The 12,127-nt window shown below is 48.7% G+C and overlaps 1 protein-coding gene across 1 annotated transcript in view; it reads right to left on the bottom strand.

Moving 5' to 3' along the window:
• SLC22A4 (solute carrier family 22 member 4) overlaps positions 1-12,127 on the bottom strand; it is a 43,966-nt gene that overhangs the window by 20,195 nt on the left and 11,644 nt on the right. Inside the window, exons 2-3 of the mRNA XM_047778585.1 lie at positions 7,404-7,507; positions 5,390-5,544 (exon numbers count right to left, since the gene is read on the bottom strand). Of these exons, the coding sequence (XP_047634541.1) occupies positions 5,390-5,544; positions 7,404-7,507 (259 nt within the window). The remainder of the gene's footprint in view (positions 1-5,389; positions 5,545-7,403; positions 7,508-12,127) is intronic.

Here is a 12,127-nt window from a genome sequence, read left to right as displayed (position 1 = left end):
TGCCTGCTCCTTGGAGCATTTGCTTTGAGACAAGGAGTCCAAGAACAAGCTCCTTCTGCTGTCACAAAGCTCCAGGCCCTTTCCACAGAGTCCACTCCTGTCCTCTGCCCTAGGGTGGAGATCTGGCCAATGGCAATGGCTCCACCCCATCCTTTGCTTAAGATCTGCCCACCACTACAGAGAAATAGCCCAGAAAATACAAAACAGACCATTCAAAGGTCATTCAGGGTTGGCTTTCAAAACGGAATTTCTCAGTTGGGTTTCTATGCCCTGAGCAATGGCTAAGGAATTAAGGGCTAAATCCAGAGAGGCAGTAAAACTACTACTTCTACTGGTTTCCCTTTCTCACCTCCTACCTATTCCTGTCCACACCCCTCTTCTTCCTCACTCAGCCTAACAGAGGATGTGCCTCAGTAGTTCCCTCTTGAACAGCTGTTTCTAAAAGCCAGGTTGATAAGAATGGCCAGTACTGTGCATCGCAGACCTTGGAAGATAAACTACCCAGCGTATGTCTCAGCCTCTACACTCATTCCCAGGAATAGGGCCAAACTTCTTTGAGGATCATAAGTATTGTTTCCAGATCTTTTCTTACCTCATTAATGACCTTTCTACCATTCCAAGAGAAGACTCACCATGCCATGGTTTCTAAATCCTCTGTCTGTGATTCTCATGATATGAGAATGAATAGGGGGTGACTTATTCCTAAGCAGAGGTTCAGAAGGGAAGCAGCTGAGGATGTGACTGTGGAAGAGAGAAGTGCACATGCCCAAGGGAGAGTCTTGTAGACTCAGGAGGCCAAGGGAGCTCCCTCAAACTTCAGTGACCCTAATAAGAGCAAGAAGTTACACTGCTGGATTCCCAGATAATATCCCTAAGCTTGAATCTCAGGCAGGAACAGAGTTGTTCTACCTTTGCAGAGTACCAACAGCTTCATAGCTCCGCCTTGTGCCTTCCCATGGAGCAATACAGATGGCACAAAGCTGAACGTTTTCCTGTTAGTATGACTTTCTGGCTCTGACTCTTAGTCATTCTCCCTCGATCATCATCGTCGTCATTATCATCTTCTTCTTCTTCTTCATTATCATCTCCGTAGCAGGCCCCAGCTCAAGAGCCAAGACTGTGGTGCAGTTGTCAGGATATGGGCTAGGACCCAGGCATCCCTGGGATGAGCAGGCATGCCCTCCATCAGCCCTGTGCAGGGCCTGGGCTCCGTGTCACTCGTTTGCTACTAGAGTGACTTTGATAAGTCTTACTTCATGTAGTTATTTTTATGAGCACTGAGATAATGTAGGTAAAAGGCCTAGTCAAGTGAGTGTCTGGTATATGGTAGGTGCTCAGAGAGAACTAATTATTTTATTTTAGTCAAACAGTTGAAATGTGCCACATGTCAGGGGACTGTTGGAAAACATGATGCCTTTGACCAAGAAACCCAATGGAAGACAGCAGAACTTCTCTTTCCTCCTCAGAAAATACTCAGACTCCTCTTCAGATTAACAGATAGTCTCTTGCTCAGGCTTCCCCTCTCCCTTCTATAAACTTTGATGGATCATCCTAGGTAAAAGTAACCTTTTCTATCTTTGTATATACCCTCTAAAAGTTATCTGAGCTCCCCCAACACCAGCAGGCCCACAACCCACACTGGCTTTTGTTAACACCCCTGCCTCTGCTGACCAGATGTGAGCCCTTAAAGCCAGACCAGAGTGACTCCTTGCTCCTCCCTGGGTCTCCCCTGTTCTTCCCTCAAAAGGTGCAGTGCAGACAAAGACTGCCAGAAAATCTCTGCATCTTTCCAATGTATTTATATCCCATTTGAGGTAGCTTATCGTTTGAATAAAATAAAATGGCAACATTAGAGTAAAATATAAAGAAAAGTAAAACGTCACGCCTTGGAGAAAAGAACAAAAATATGCAATGGATTACTCTGGAGAACACTCTGGCAGTTCCTTAAATGGTTAAAATTCCCACATGAGCCAGAAAGTCCACTCCTAGGTACATACCCAGGAGAAGTGAAAACAGATTCACAAAAAACTTGTACTCACATGTTGACAGTAACATTCTACAAACTGGGCAAAGAATGGAATTAACCAGATGTCCATCAACTGATGAAGAGATGAACAAAACGTGTTATCTCCATACACTAGAAAACTGATTCATGCTACAACAATGGACCCATCTTGAAAACACTAAATGAAGGAAGTCAGTCGTAAAGGCCACATATTATATGACTCCACTTATCAGAAATGTCCGGTAGAGACAGATCCATAAAGATAGAAAGTAGATTAGTGGTTGCCAGGGGCCAGGGAGAGAGGAGTATGGGGGAGTGACTGCTAATGACTTTCTCTTGTGGGTGATGAAAATGTTCTGGAGTTAAGCAGAGGTATTATTGTATAACTCTGTGAATGTACTAATAACCACTGAATTACACACTTTTTAAGAATTAATATTATAGTATATCTCAATTTAAAAACATTTAAAAACTATGTGGCTGATTGAAGCTGCATAGTTAATACAGTTAAATTTCAGTCTTGCCTGAGTTTCCTGGCAGCCAAGTTATAAGGGAAGATGACACATTTAGACATCAGTGGAAGTAGAACTTTAAATGGTTCCACATGCTGGAACAAATACTGCAGAGGAGGAGGATGTTAAGAGTACCGCGAAAATACTGAATTAATGGATCAGTCAAGACAGGAGGCAGTTAACTGTGCAAAATAAATTCAAGCAGCTAGTTATGAAAGATGAGCAGGATGCTGGCATATCACCCAGAGGCTGTGGACAGGTCCAAGGCATTATTTCTGGGAAACAGTAGGAGATTGAGAGGGGAGCTGGAGTGTGAGGAGGATCAGTGTCCTTGGTCCTGAGTGGTCACTTCCTCCTGAATCAGCATCACTCTGGCAGCTCCCTCACTTGCAGGTGTATCCATGTTCTGCTCCTTTAGTTAGCACTGTTCTTTCCTTTTCTAGTCTCCTAAGACTCTAGCAAGCTTTATGATTCTTAAAAGGCAGAGCAAGGAGAGGATCCATTTCTGCACTGCTTTGAGAGTGGGGGTAATTCAGCTTATGAATTAATGTGAAGACTCCTACTAAAAGGGGAGATTATCATCACAGAATTTGCCAACCTTCCCTGGAGCCAGAGGGCAAAAGTGGAAGGCCCAGGCAGAACTCAGCTCAGACCCCAAGTTGCGGTTTCTTTTAGTTAATTAAAACCCAGAATCCAACTGTTTTAACCCTAGAACACCAGAGAGCGCTACTGTGCCGTGAGAAGCCAGCTGCCGTCCTCCCCGCTCCCTCCCCTGCTGTTCATGGAGTCTGTCTGCTCCAGGGGGAGCAGTGACACTCCTAAATGTTCATGTCTAAGAACCCAGCGTAAGGAGTCTCAAAAATCAGCAGTTTCCTGCAGAGCACGGCAACGTAACACTATAGCCAGGGAGGTTCCCAGAGCACCCTGCTGCAGCCCTGGACCAAACTGATGGGGAACCTGTTGCACCCAGAGTCCCGCCTGCTGATCACTGGCTTGGATATCTGGGCTCTGAATAATCTTACAGATTTACTTTCCCCCTGACCCTCCTCACTCTTCTTAGCATGGGGAGCAGGAGGGAAGTTGCTTGTAGTGTTGGGATCATCTGGGCAGGGACCTTCTTGCAGGAGGCCCAGGGTGGGCTCTCTGGGCCTCATGCACTCACACAGGGGAGGCTCCATGGCTCCAGAAGCACCCTGTGCCCCTGGAAAGGTAAGTCTCAATGCTGACCATTTAGCAGGACCTGGGGGATGCCAGGTGTGGTACAGATGCCACCTGGCTCCTGATCCCAATGACAAGGCTCCTCTGGCTTCACTATGATCCTGTGCTGTGCCCTTCCATTTCAGATGATCCTTTAGGTCCTCCTAAAGGGCTCTGCTGGCCTCAGGAAGATTCTTCTGTTTAGTCTCTGGTATGTTCTGACCCAAGCAAAGCTACCCGCTGGGCTTTTCAGGTATAGGGAGGGTCACCACAAGGAAGATGGGCTGTGGGATTTAGACCATGAGAACAATAGGCTCTGCTGTGTCCAAAAGCCATGTTCTTGGGGCCATCAGGCATTAGGAGGTTGGAGTTTCTCTTCTAAATTCCTCCAATCTCCAGTTTCCAACACCACTGGCCTGCAGCTTTCTGAGTCTTCTGCATGATGACCTCCTTTAAGAAAATCTTGCTCCCCTCCTTGCCTACAGAGTAGAGAGCGGCACCTTCAGCATGCCCTCCCCTCCTCCTTCTTCAGACACCAAGGCCGGGCCTGTTGTGAGGAGATCTTCACAAATGATTAAAGGAGTGGAATCCGAACAATTCCACCTTGGCACCCGGACAGTGGGCGTACACATCCTCGACCAAGAGAACACAGCATCTCAAAAGCCAGTGAGTCATCCAGACTCTTAAAAGGGATCAGAATCATCTTACTAGTCAGACCTTTGAGATAAGAATTATTAGACTTACACTAAAGGCGCATCTTGGTAATTACACTGTGACAATAGGGATAAACTGGGACAGCCAGAATATACGATCACACTAGAGATTATGGAAATTGGTGTCTATATCCCAGAGGTGCCCCCATCTCCCCGTATCTCTGAGCAGGTGGGTTTAGAAAGCCTTCCGGGGACTCTCACTCCTGCGGACGGCCCTCATCCACCTGCTGAGGGCTCACCCCACTGCCTTCCAGGAAAAGCTGGTGAAGGCCCGGGGGGCTTCCTCATGGCCTTTTAGCTTGTGAGTCCCTCTTAAGCAGCTTAATATTCCAGAACCAAGGCTGCTGCTAGGAGATAGGACTGATCTCAGCAGTGAAGCTCGTCCTGCATGTAGCTGATAGGCTCTGGGAGTGGGCTCTGACTTACGGTAAGGCCAGACCTGCCTAACAATGGCAGGCTGGCACTGGACTTCTGTCTGGCACATGCCTCCTCTACCTGTGTACTGGCCACACTAACCACCCTCTAGCCCTGGCCCAGGCAGAAGTCTTAAGCTTTTGCAGCACCAATCAAAGACATCCCTAGACTGTCTCTCTCTCAAGATCCCCTCCTCTGTGCCTCTCTCAAGCCCTGTGCTCCTGACATGTGTCTCAGTAATTACATAGCTGGCTTTTACCAGCTGCAGTTCTTATTCACCATCCCATTTCAGGACCCAGCACAGAGCTGGCTCCCTGTGAGTGCCTGCCCTGCCTATGACCGAGTCAAAGAACCTGTGGCTGCACCCCCATCCCCAGCACATACAACCCTGAGGCTGATCACATGTTGGAAGCACAGTCCATGAGCTGAGGGGTTGCCTTCTGTGTTGAGTAAGAGCACTCCCTGTGCCCTCCTTAGTGCCCTCCCCCCCCGCCAGGCCTCTCAGAGGGGTGGAAGGAGGAGCCCTGCAGGTCAGAAGCCATTCCTACCTAGTATGAAGGCCACCACATAGTTGGAGATCTGGCCCATGCCAACGATGACAAATAACACGGTGAACATCTCCCAGTTGATAGAAAAGATCTGCAGGAAGCTGAAGCCAGTCTGTACAGCCATGGTTGCAAAGAGGATACTCTTCCTGCCAAACCTGTAAAGAACAGCACAGCACAAAATAGGGCCCATGCAGGTAGGGCTGTAATCAGGGCGTGTGGAAGCCCTGAGTCAGGCATTGCTTCGCACTCTGTTTTTCTCAGGGCTGGGACAGGTTTTTCACCCTGTCACATCCTCCCAGGTTCTTCCTTGGTGAGGCTTCAGGTATCCATCTGCCCAGGAGGTAGCTGTTGAGATTCTGAACCTCCTGTGTAAGCACCATATCTCAAAGGTACAGATCAGCTTATGTATAGATGACATGGAAATCTGCTCTTTAGAACAAGCCAGGGGTAGAAGTTGTCACCATGTTTCTGGAAAGTGGGTACAGTACCGATTACAGATACATCTAATATCAGCAACATGGAAATTCTGTCAATCCAGAACCAAGAGTCCCTCCAATGGCAGTCTTCAACCTTGGCTGTTCTTGGACTCATCTAGAGAGCTTCAAAAATTACTGGTGCTAACACCTGCCTTCTGAGATTCTTATTATCTGGATGGAGTTCCTGTTGTGGTTCAGAGGGTTAAGAACCTGACTAGTATCCATGACAACATGGGTTTGATCCCTGGTCTCGCTCAGTGGGTTAAGGATCCCGTGTTGCCCTGAGCTGAGGCATAGGTTGCACATGTGGCTCGGATCTGGTGTTGCTGTGGCTGTGGTGTAGGCCTGCAGCTGCAGTTGCAATTTAAAAAAAAAAAAAAGAAAAAAATTGGAGTTCCCGTCGTGGCACAGTGGTTAACGAATCCAACTAGGGACCATGAGGTTGTGGGTTCGATCCCTGGCCTTGCTCAGTGGGTCAAGGATCCGGCGTTGCTGTGAGCTGTGGTGTAGGTTGCAGACACGGCTCGGATCCTGCGTGGCTGTGGCTCTGGTGTAGGCCGGCTGCTACGGCTCCGATTAGACCCTTAGTCTGGGAATCTCCATATGCTGCGGGAGTGGCCCTAGAAAAGACAAAAAGACCAAATAAATAAATAAATAAAAAGAAAAAATAAATAAACACCTGCATTCTGAGATTCTTATTATCTGGATGTAGACAACCGGAGGCAGTTTGGGTATTAGGACTTAAAAAGTTTCCCAGGTGACTCTACTGTGCATCCCAGATTGGGAACCACTGCTCTATGGAAACTGTAGCTTCCAGCAATGCCCCTTAGTGACACTATGCTTGGCTTAAGTCTTAATTTCACATTCTGGTAGTGTCCAATGGCTAGGATGGAACATGGGTGTGAGCAGAACAGTCTCCCACTCCATCTTCCAAACTCAGGTCTTAGGCTGTTGGGTTTGAAGTCCCACTGGGCTTCATAACTCAGGGAGGGACAGCCTCTCCTCCAGGACGTCTTCCCAACACTGCCATTGAACACTCCCACCTTCCTGCTCTGGTCCCCACAGAATATTCATGGGCCATTGGGAGCATGTTCCCAGAGCTGTGATGCTGTCTCCTCCAGACTGAGATCCAGGGGTCCCAGAATCAGCCTGGTCGGCTCTGTAGCCCCAGCGTCTAGCCAGGGGTCTGACCTACAGCAGTGGCGGGTGCACAGTTAGTGAGGGGTACTCGTTGTCTGACTCTGACTGAGCTGGTGGCTGGTTGTGGGCAGATCACGTGGCTCCGGAGAGTTAGCGATGGGCAGGGAGGCAGTGGTGAGACAGTATTCTTTTTTTGAGGGGTTTGGTGACACAAGGGTACCACTTTCCAGAGGGTCCCAGAAAGGGGCTGAAGGCAGGAGACATCATGGTTCCTCCTATCACTCACTTGGTGGCCTAAGAGGCATCCCTATCTCTGGGTAAAAAGACCCTAAATTCAGTTCAACCCCAAGACAGGCAATGAATTGACAATCACCCTTTCTCCCTCCCAACATCCTTACCTGTCTGACAGCTGCCCGGACACAAAGGAGCCAACGAGCACACCTATGAAGAACAGGGAGGTGGTGAGGGGCGTCTTCCAATCATCCTCACACACCAGGCTCCACTGCCAAGGAAAAAACACAAAGCATGAGCCCAGCCCTCAGCAGGTCTGGCCCTAGCCCAGCTCCGAGCCATAGTAGCATGGCAGCCAGGCAGGCTCTCCTCCCCTGTGCCAAGCTTTCACTTTTGTGCCAAGGTCACAGGCCTCACAGCCCTGGGGTTGACTCCTGACTCTACCATTTACTGGGGCAAGTCACTGTCCTGCCTGAGTCTCACTCTCCTTTTCTGAAAGGGAAGGTGATGCCTTTGGCTTTGTTTACATTGCATCTCGAGAAGTCAGCTGAGGTATGACTCCTCAGCTGTGAAGGTCTATGAAACAAAGGTGCCATTTCTGCTTTAGAAGGCATTCCAGCTGGGGGGGGAAGGTGTTTGCAGTGCCTGCAGGGTGGGGAAGAGAGCATGGTCACTTCATCCACACATAGAAGTTTCTTCTACCTTGTTGAAAAATGCAAGTGGGCCTCAGGGGGCCTGCGATTATATTTTCTGAGACTCCTCCAGTGAACTACCCTGTACTCCTTGGCCTACTTGCACCCTAGGCCATGCTTAGGGCCTGATCCAGGGCCCCAGTGTGCTAGGGGTGGGGATCCCACACCTCTCCAGTGGACCTTATCTCCGCTCTACACTCCTCCACCCTACTTCCCATGCAGCCCTCCTAGAATCTGGTCCCTCCCATTCCCCAGGGCCCATGGGCTACTGAAGCCCTAACAAGTCCTTGCTTTGGACCCATAAAATGAGAGTTTCAGGGAGAGTTTCAGTTCCCGGCTCCTTTTTTTTTTTTTTTTTTGTCTTTTTAGCACCTATGCATATGGAAGTTCCCAGGCTAGGGGTCCAATTGGAGCTGCAGCTGCCAGCCTACTCCATAGCGACAGCAATGCCAGATCTGAGCCACATTTGTGACCTGCACTGCAGCTCACACCAACACTGGTTCCTTTAACCCTCTGAGCAAGGCCAGGGATCGAACCACATCCTCAGGGTTACTAGTCGGATCCTTAAGCCACTGAGCCACAACGGGAACTCCCCAGTTCCCAGCTCTTGACTTAAGTCAATTCAGCAGAATCTCAAGGGGAGGGTACAAAAATTTCAAAGTGGGTTCAGTGAGCTTTCTTTAATTAAAAAATAAGTAGGTGTCAATAAGTATTTCAGGGCTGTGGGTCAGGGCCTTGCTCTAATGATCCCATCTAGAGGAAAACCCCCTGCCTCCCACCCAACCTCAGCCCCCTTGACAGTGGTGCTGCTCCCATGACATTCCCAAACCAATTTAGTTCTTAGTCCTCACAACTTGCCTGAATTAGATATAAAAATGAATTCATATATTTATGCCATGCCTTATTGTGCAGCAGAGAGAGGTGTTTACAAGGACACATATGAGAGAAACGTGTACAGCAAAAACTAAGGGAATTGAGGCAAGTGGAAATCACAGGGGAGAAGGGATTACAAAACAACTAAGCCAGGGTTAAGGCTGACCGCTGGCCGTCCTGCCCAAAGGCCTGTCTGCTTGCCAGGAAAGCCCTGAAATCTGCTTTGACTCTTCCAGCAGCTCGGCTCTCAGGATCACAGTGTCCAAAGTGATAAACTCATGGCAAAAAAGCTCCGTTTTTCTGAGTACTGAGAGCTGAGAGAAGTCTGTTCCATAGGCTTCCTTCCTCAAAGGAGCCGCTCTGTGATGTTGAGGCTAACGTCCTTGAGAACACCCCCATTCCAGAGACAATAACAAGATTCATGAGACTGCCTCTCCAGGTACCACAAGCAGGACACCCAAGCACAGCTCTGCAGAAGAAAAACAATGAGGGCTAGAACCTTGGCTTGCTAACCCTCAGGCACATCTGAGGATAAGTCCGAAATCACACTCAGAGTAGGGTAGCTTCAACTGGAGTCCCTGAACGAGCTTCAGGGGAAAAGGCACAAACCCTCCAAAACTGTATGGCCAGATTCATGTGCTCTGCCATGCCATGGGTCAGAAGGCATAGACAGGACATGTACCTGAATCAATGGCTACCCGCTTCCAAAAATCACTCGCCAAAGTGTCTGCCCCAACACAGAGAATAGTGATTGAGGCCCCAAAGCCTCCTGATGTGGAGTGTGCCCATTTTGCAGAAGACTAAACTGAGGCTTTGAGACTGATGTTTGCCTGAAGTCATATCAAGTGAGTGGGCAAGTGAGATACCAACTGGGGCCTCAGAACATGTACCCATGTCCCGCTTTGGACAAGAACTCCCAAGGCCAGCTTATTATATACAACCCCCTACAATGTTTCAAGGACTGTGACACTAGAGCTAGGGGTAGAAGGCCTCCACCACAGCCTTTAGCCTTGGACAGAGCCAAGAAAAATCTCAAGTTTGGTTGGGGTATTAAAGTGTCCATTATCAACCATCACCACTCCATGTGAAGTCAAGCAGGAAAGTTCTTCCCAAGATAATGTGCTCTCCTTTGTGTGTTTTTTTTTTTTTTTTAAATGTTTTTCTGTTAGGACATTGCCTTAGGGGAGGATAGACAGGACTTAGAAACAGACAGGAAAGAGGAAGGCTGTCAGATGTGACTCTAGGCATCGTATGAGCAAAGATAATGAATAGGACCAGGTACATGCTTCGCAGGCCAAGCACACCTGAAAGACCCCTTGTTCAAAAACAAGAATTTCAAGATGGCAGTGGTGGAGCATTAAAACAAAGTATGGGGCCCTGTATGACTGTGGGGGGCTGATGCCCACGGAGCCTGGTGTCTTTGGGGAATGGAGCGAGGAAAGGCATTCCGAATAGGGTACTTAGAAGGGTGAGGTGAGGGCAAGTTCCCCATCACTCTCCTACTGGAGGCCAAGAAGCCTTTCCCTCCCTGAAGAGGGGTCCAAGAAGCCCTCTCAGGAGAAGGTGGCCATGTACACACAGCACCCATCTGCCCCAGACCCTTGGAGCATTCTGTCCAGAGAATCTGCTTGCACCTGGCAGGGGAAGGCAGCTAAACCTCATGGCTACCCATGGTTGCTTTCAAGGCTGGGCTCTCTCTTGGGGAGTTACTGTATGCAAGAGTCTTTTTAGAAAGCTGCAAGAGGCCTCGTAATAGGACACAAGACTGGCAGATAAAGTTCCAGCTGCAGCTTATGGGACTGGTGTTTAATAAATCAGATGCCACCCTGAAGAGGGGCCGTTTTCTCCATTTGGCTATTCTTGAGGAGGCCAGGCCCTGCCTGTCCCACCCCCTTGGAGTTTTTAGGGGTGTGTCTTGGGCTCCACTAGCTAGGTCCCAGGGTCCCTGTGGTTAACAATGACAGGGCAGGACCAGTGGAAGACAGTCTTTTCCTTGATGAGACAGAACTGTCCCATGGGTCTAGGCACATGTGTGCACACACATACATACATGCACACACAAACATACATGCACACACAAACATTCATACACAAGATCCACTCAGAAGCTAATGGCTGATGACCTGGTGAGGAGCTGCTTGGCGTTGCTTTGGAGCTGTGGTTTCAGGTCAATTACCATTTCTAAACATCCCCCATACTCCCACATACACTCTGGACAGAGAGTTGAGTGTGGGAACCATATGACCCCAGCTGCAGGGTTGGGGCACTAAGTGTGCCCTTGCAGGATTACTGTGTCTGAATCATCCTCAAGGTCTTAGACTAATGTTCCCTAACAGAGTAAGCTCCATTTGGCTGGCCATCTAGCCTTCAGTTCTGCTTCAAAACACAAAAATCCAAGTCACAAGGTCATAGGGGATGGGAGGTCACTCTTGGCCCAGAAGAATATGCTTCTCAGGCCCTCGGCAGTAATAATAACAGGAATAACGAGTGCAGTGTATTGAGTGCTCACTGTATACCTCATATTATCTCCTGGGATCTCAAAGATGCCATGTGAAATGGGTACTGCCCTTATCCTTATTTTACACATGAAGACGTCACAGAGCGATGAAGTGGCCAGGCCAAGTTCTAGTGGATTGGTAAAAGGAATTGCTGAATCATTTATTCATCTGTCACTAAACACCTGCTCTGTGCCAGACTCTGAATGGGACACAAAGCAGACATGGTCACTGCCTCTACAAAGCTCAAGGTCAGGCATACTTTATGGGACAGAGCAGGTGTGCACATGTGCATGCATGAGCCCCGCAGTCCTGAGGGCTTTGTTCTGAGCCACTGTGCCCTTGCTCTCTGACTAGAGAGGAACGGAGGCGGCCCCGCTTATCCTCCTTCAGACAGCCAGCGTTCTAAAACCTGAATACACTTGTATAATCATTTTAGATACCTGATGCTTGCACAAGGCTAGGCACATGGCCGGATGCTTAACAAATTGTGGACGAATGAATGAATTTGGAGCCGCAGAAAATGAGTTTGGAAATGTGTGGTATCAAACACACTGTCCTTTGAAAATCACCCTCAACCTTGAACTCTGCAAGTAGCCAAAGTCTAGCAGCTTTTGTCTTTACCAAAGCCATAAAGGACCATAAAGATGTGTACCCCGTGACCTGCATAGAACTGAGAACTCTCGAAAGCAGTCTGACGTTGAGCAAAGAGCACAGGCTCTGTCGGGTCCAGCCACTTCTGGCTGTGTGACTTGGGCCACGTGGCATTCACCTCTTGCAGCCTGCTTTCTCATCTTCAAAGAGGTGACAATACTGCCTCCTGAGGTTTCG

The sequence above is a fragment of the Phacochoerus africanus genome, chromosome 4 (genome assembly GCF_016906955.1).
Source record: "Phacochoerus africanus isolate WHEZ1 chromosome 4, ROS_Pafr_v1, whole genome shotgun sequence".
Lineage (NCBI taxonomy): Eukaryota > Metazoa > Chordata > Mammalia > Artiodactyla > Suidae > Phacochoerus > Phacochoerus africanus.
Note: the sequence above shows the minus strand (reverse complement) of the source record. Positions and strands in the feature narration are given on the sequence as shown.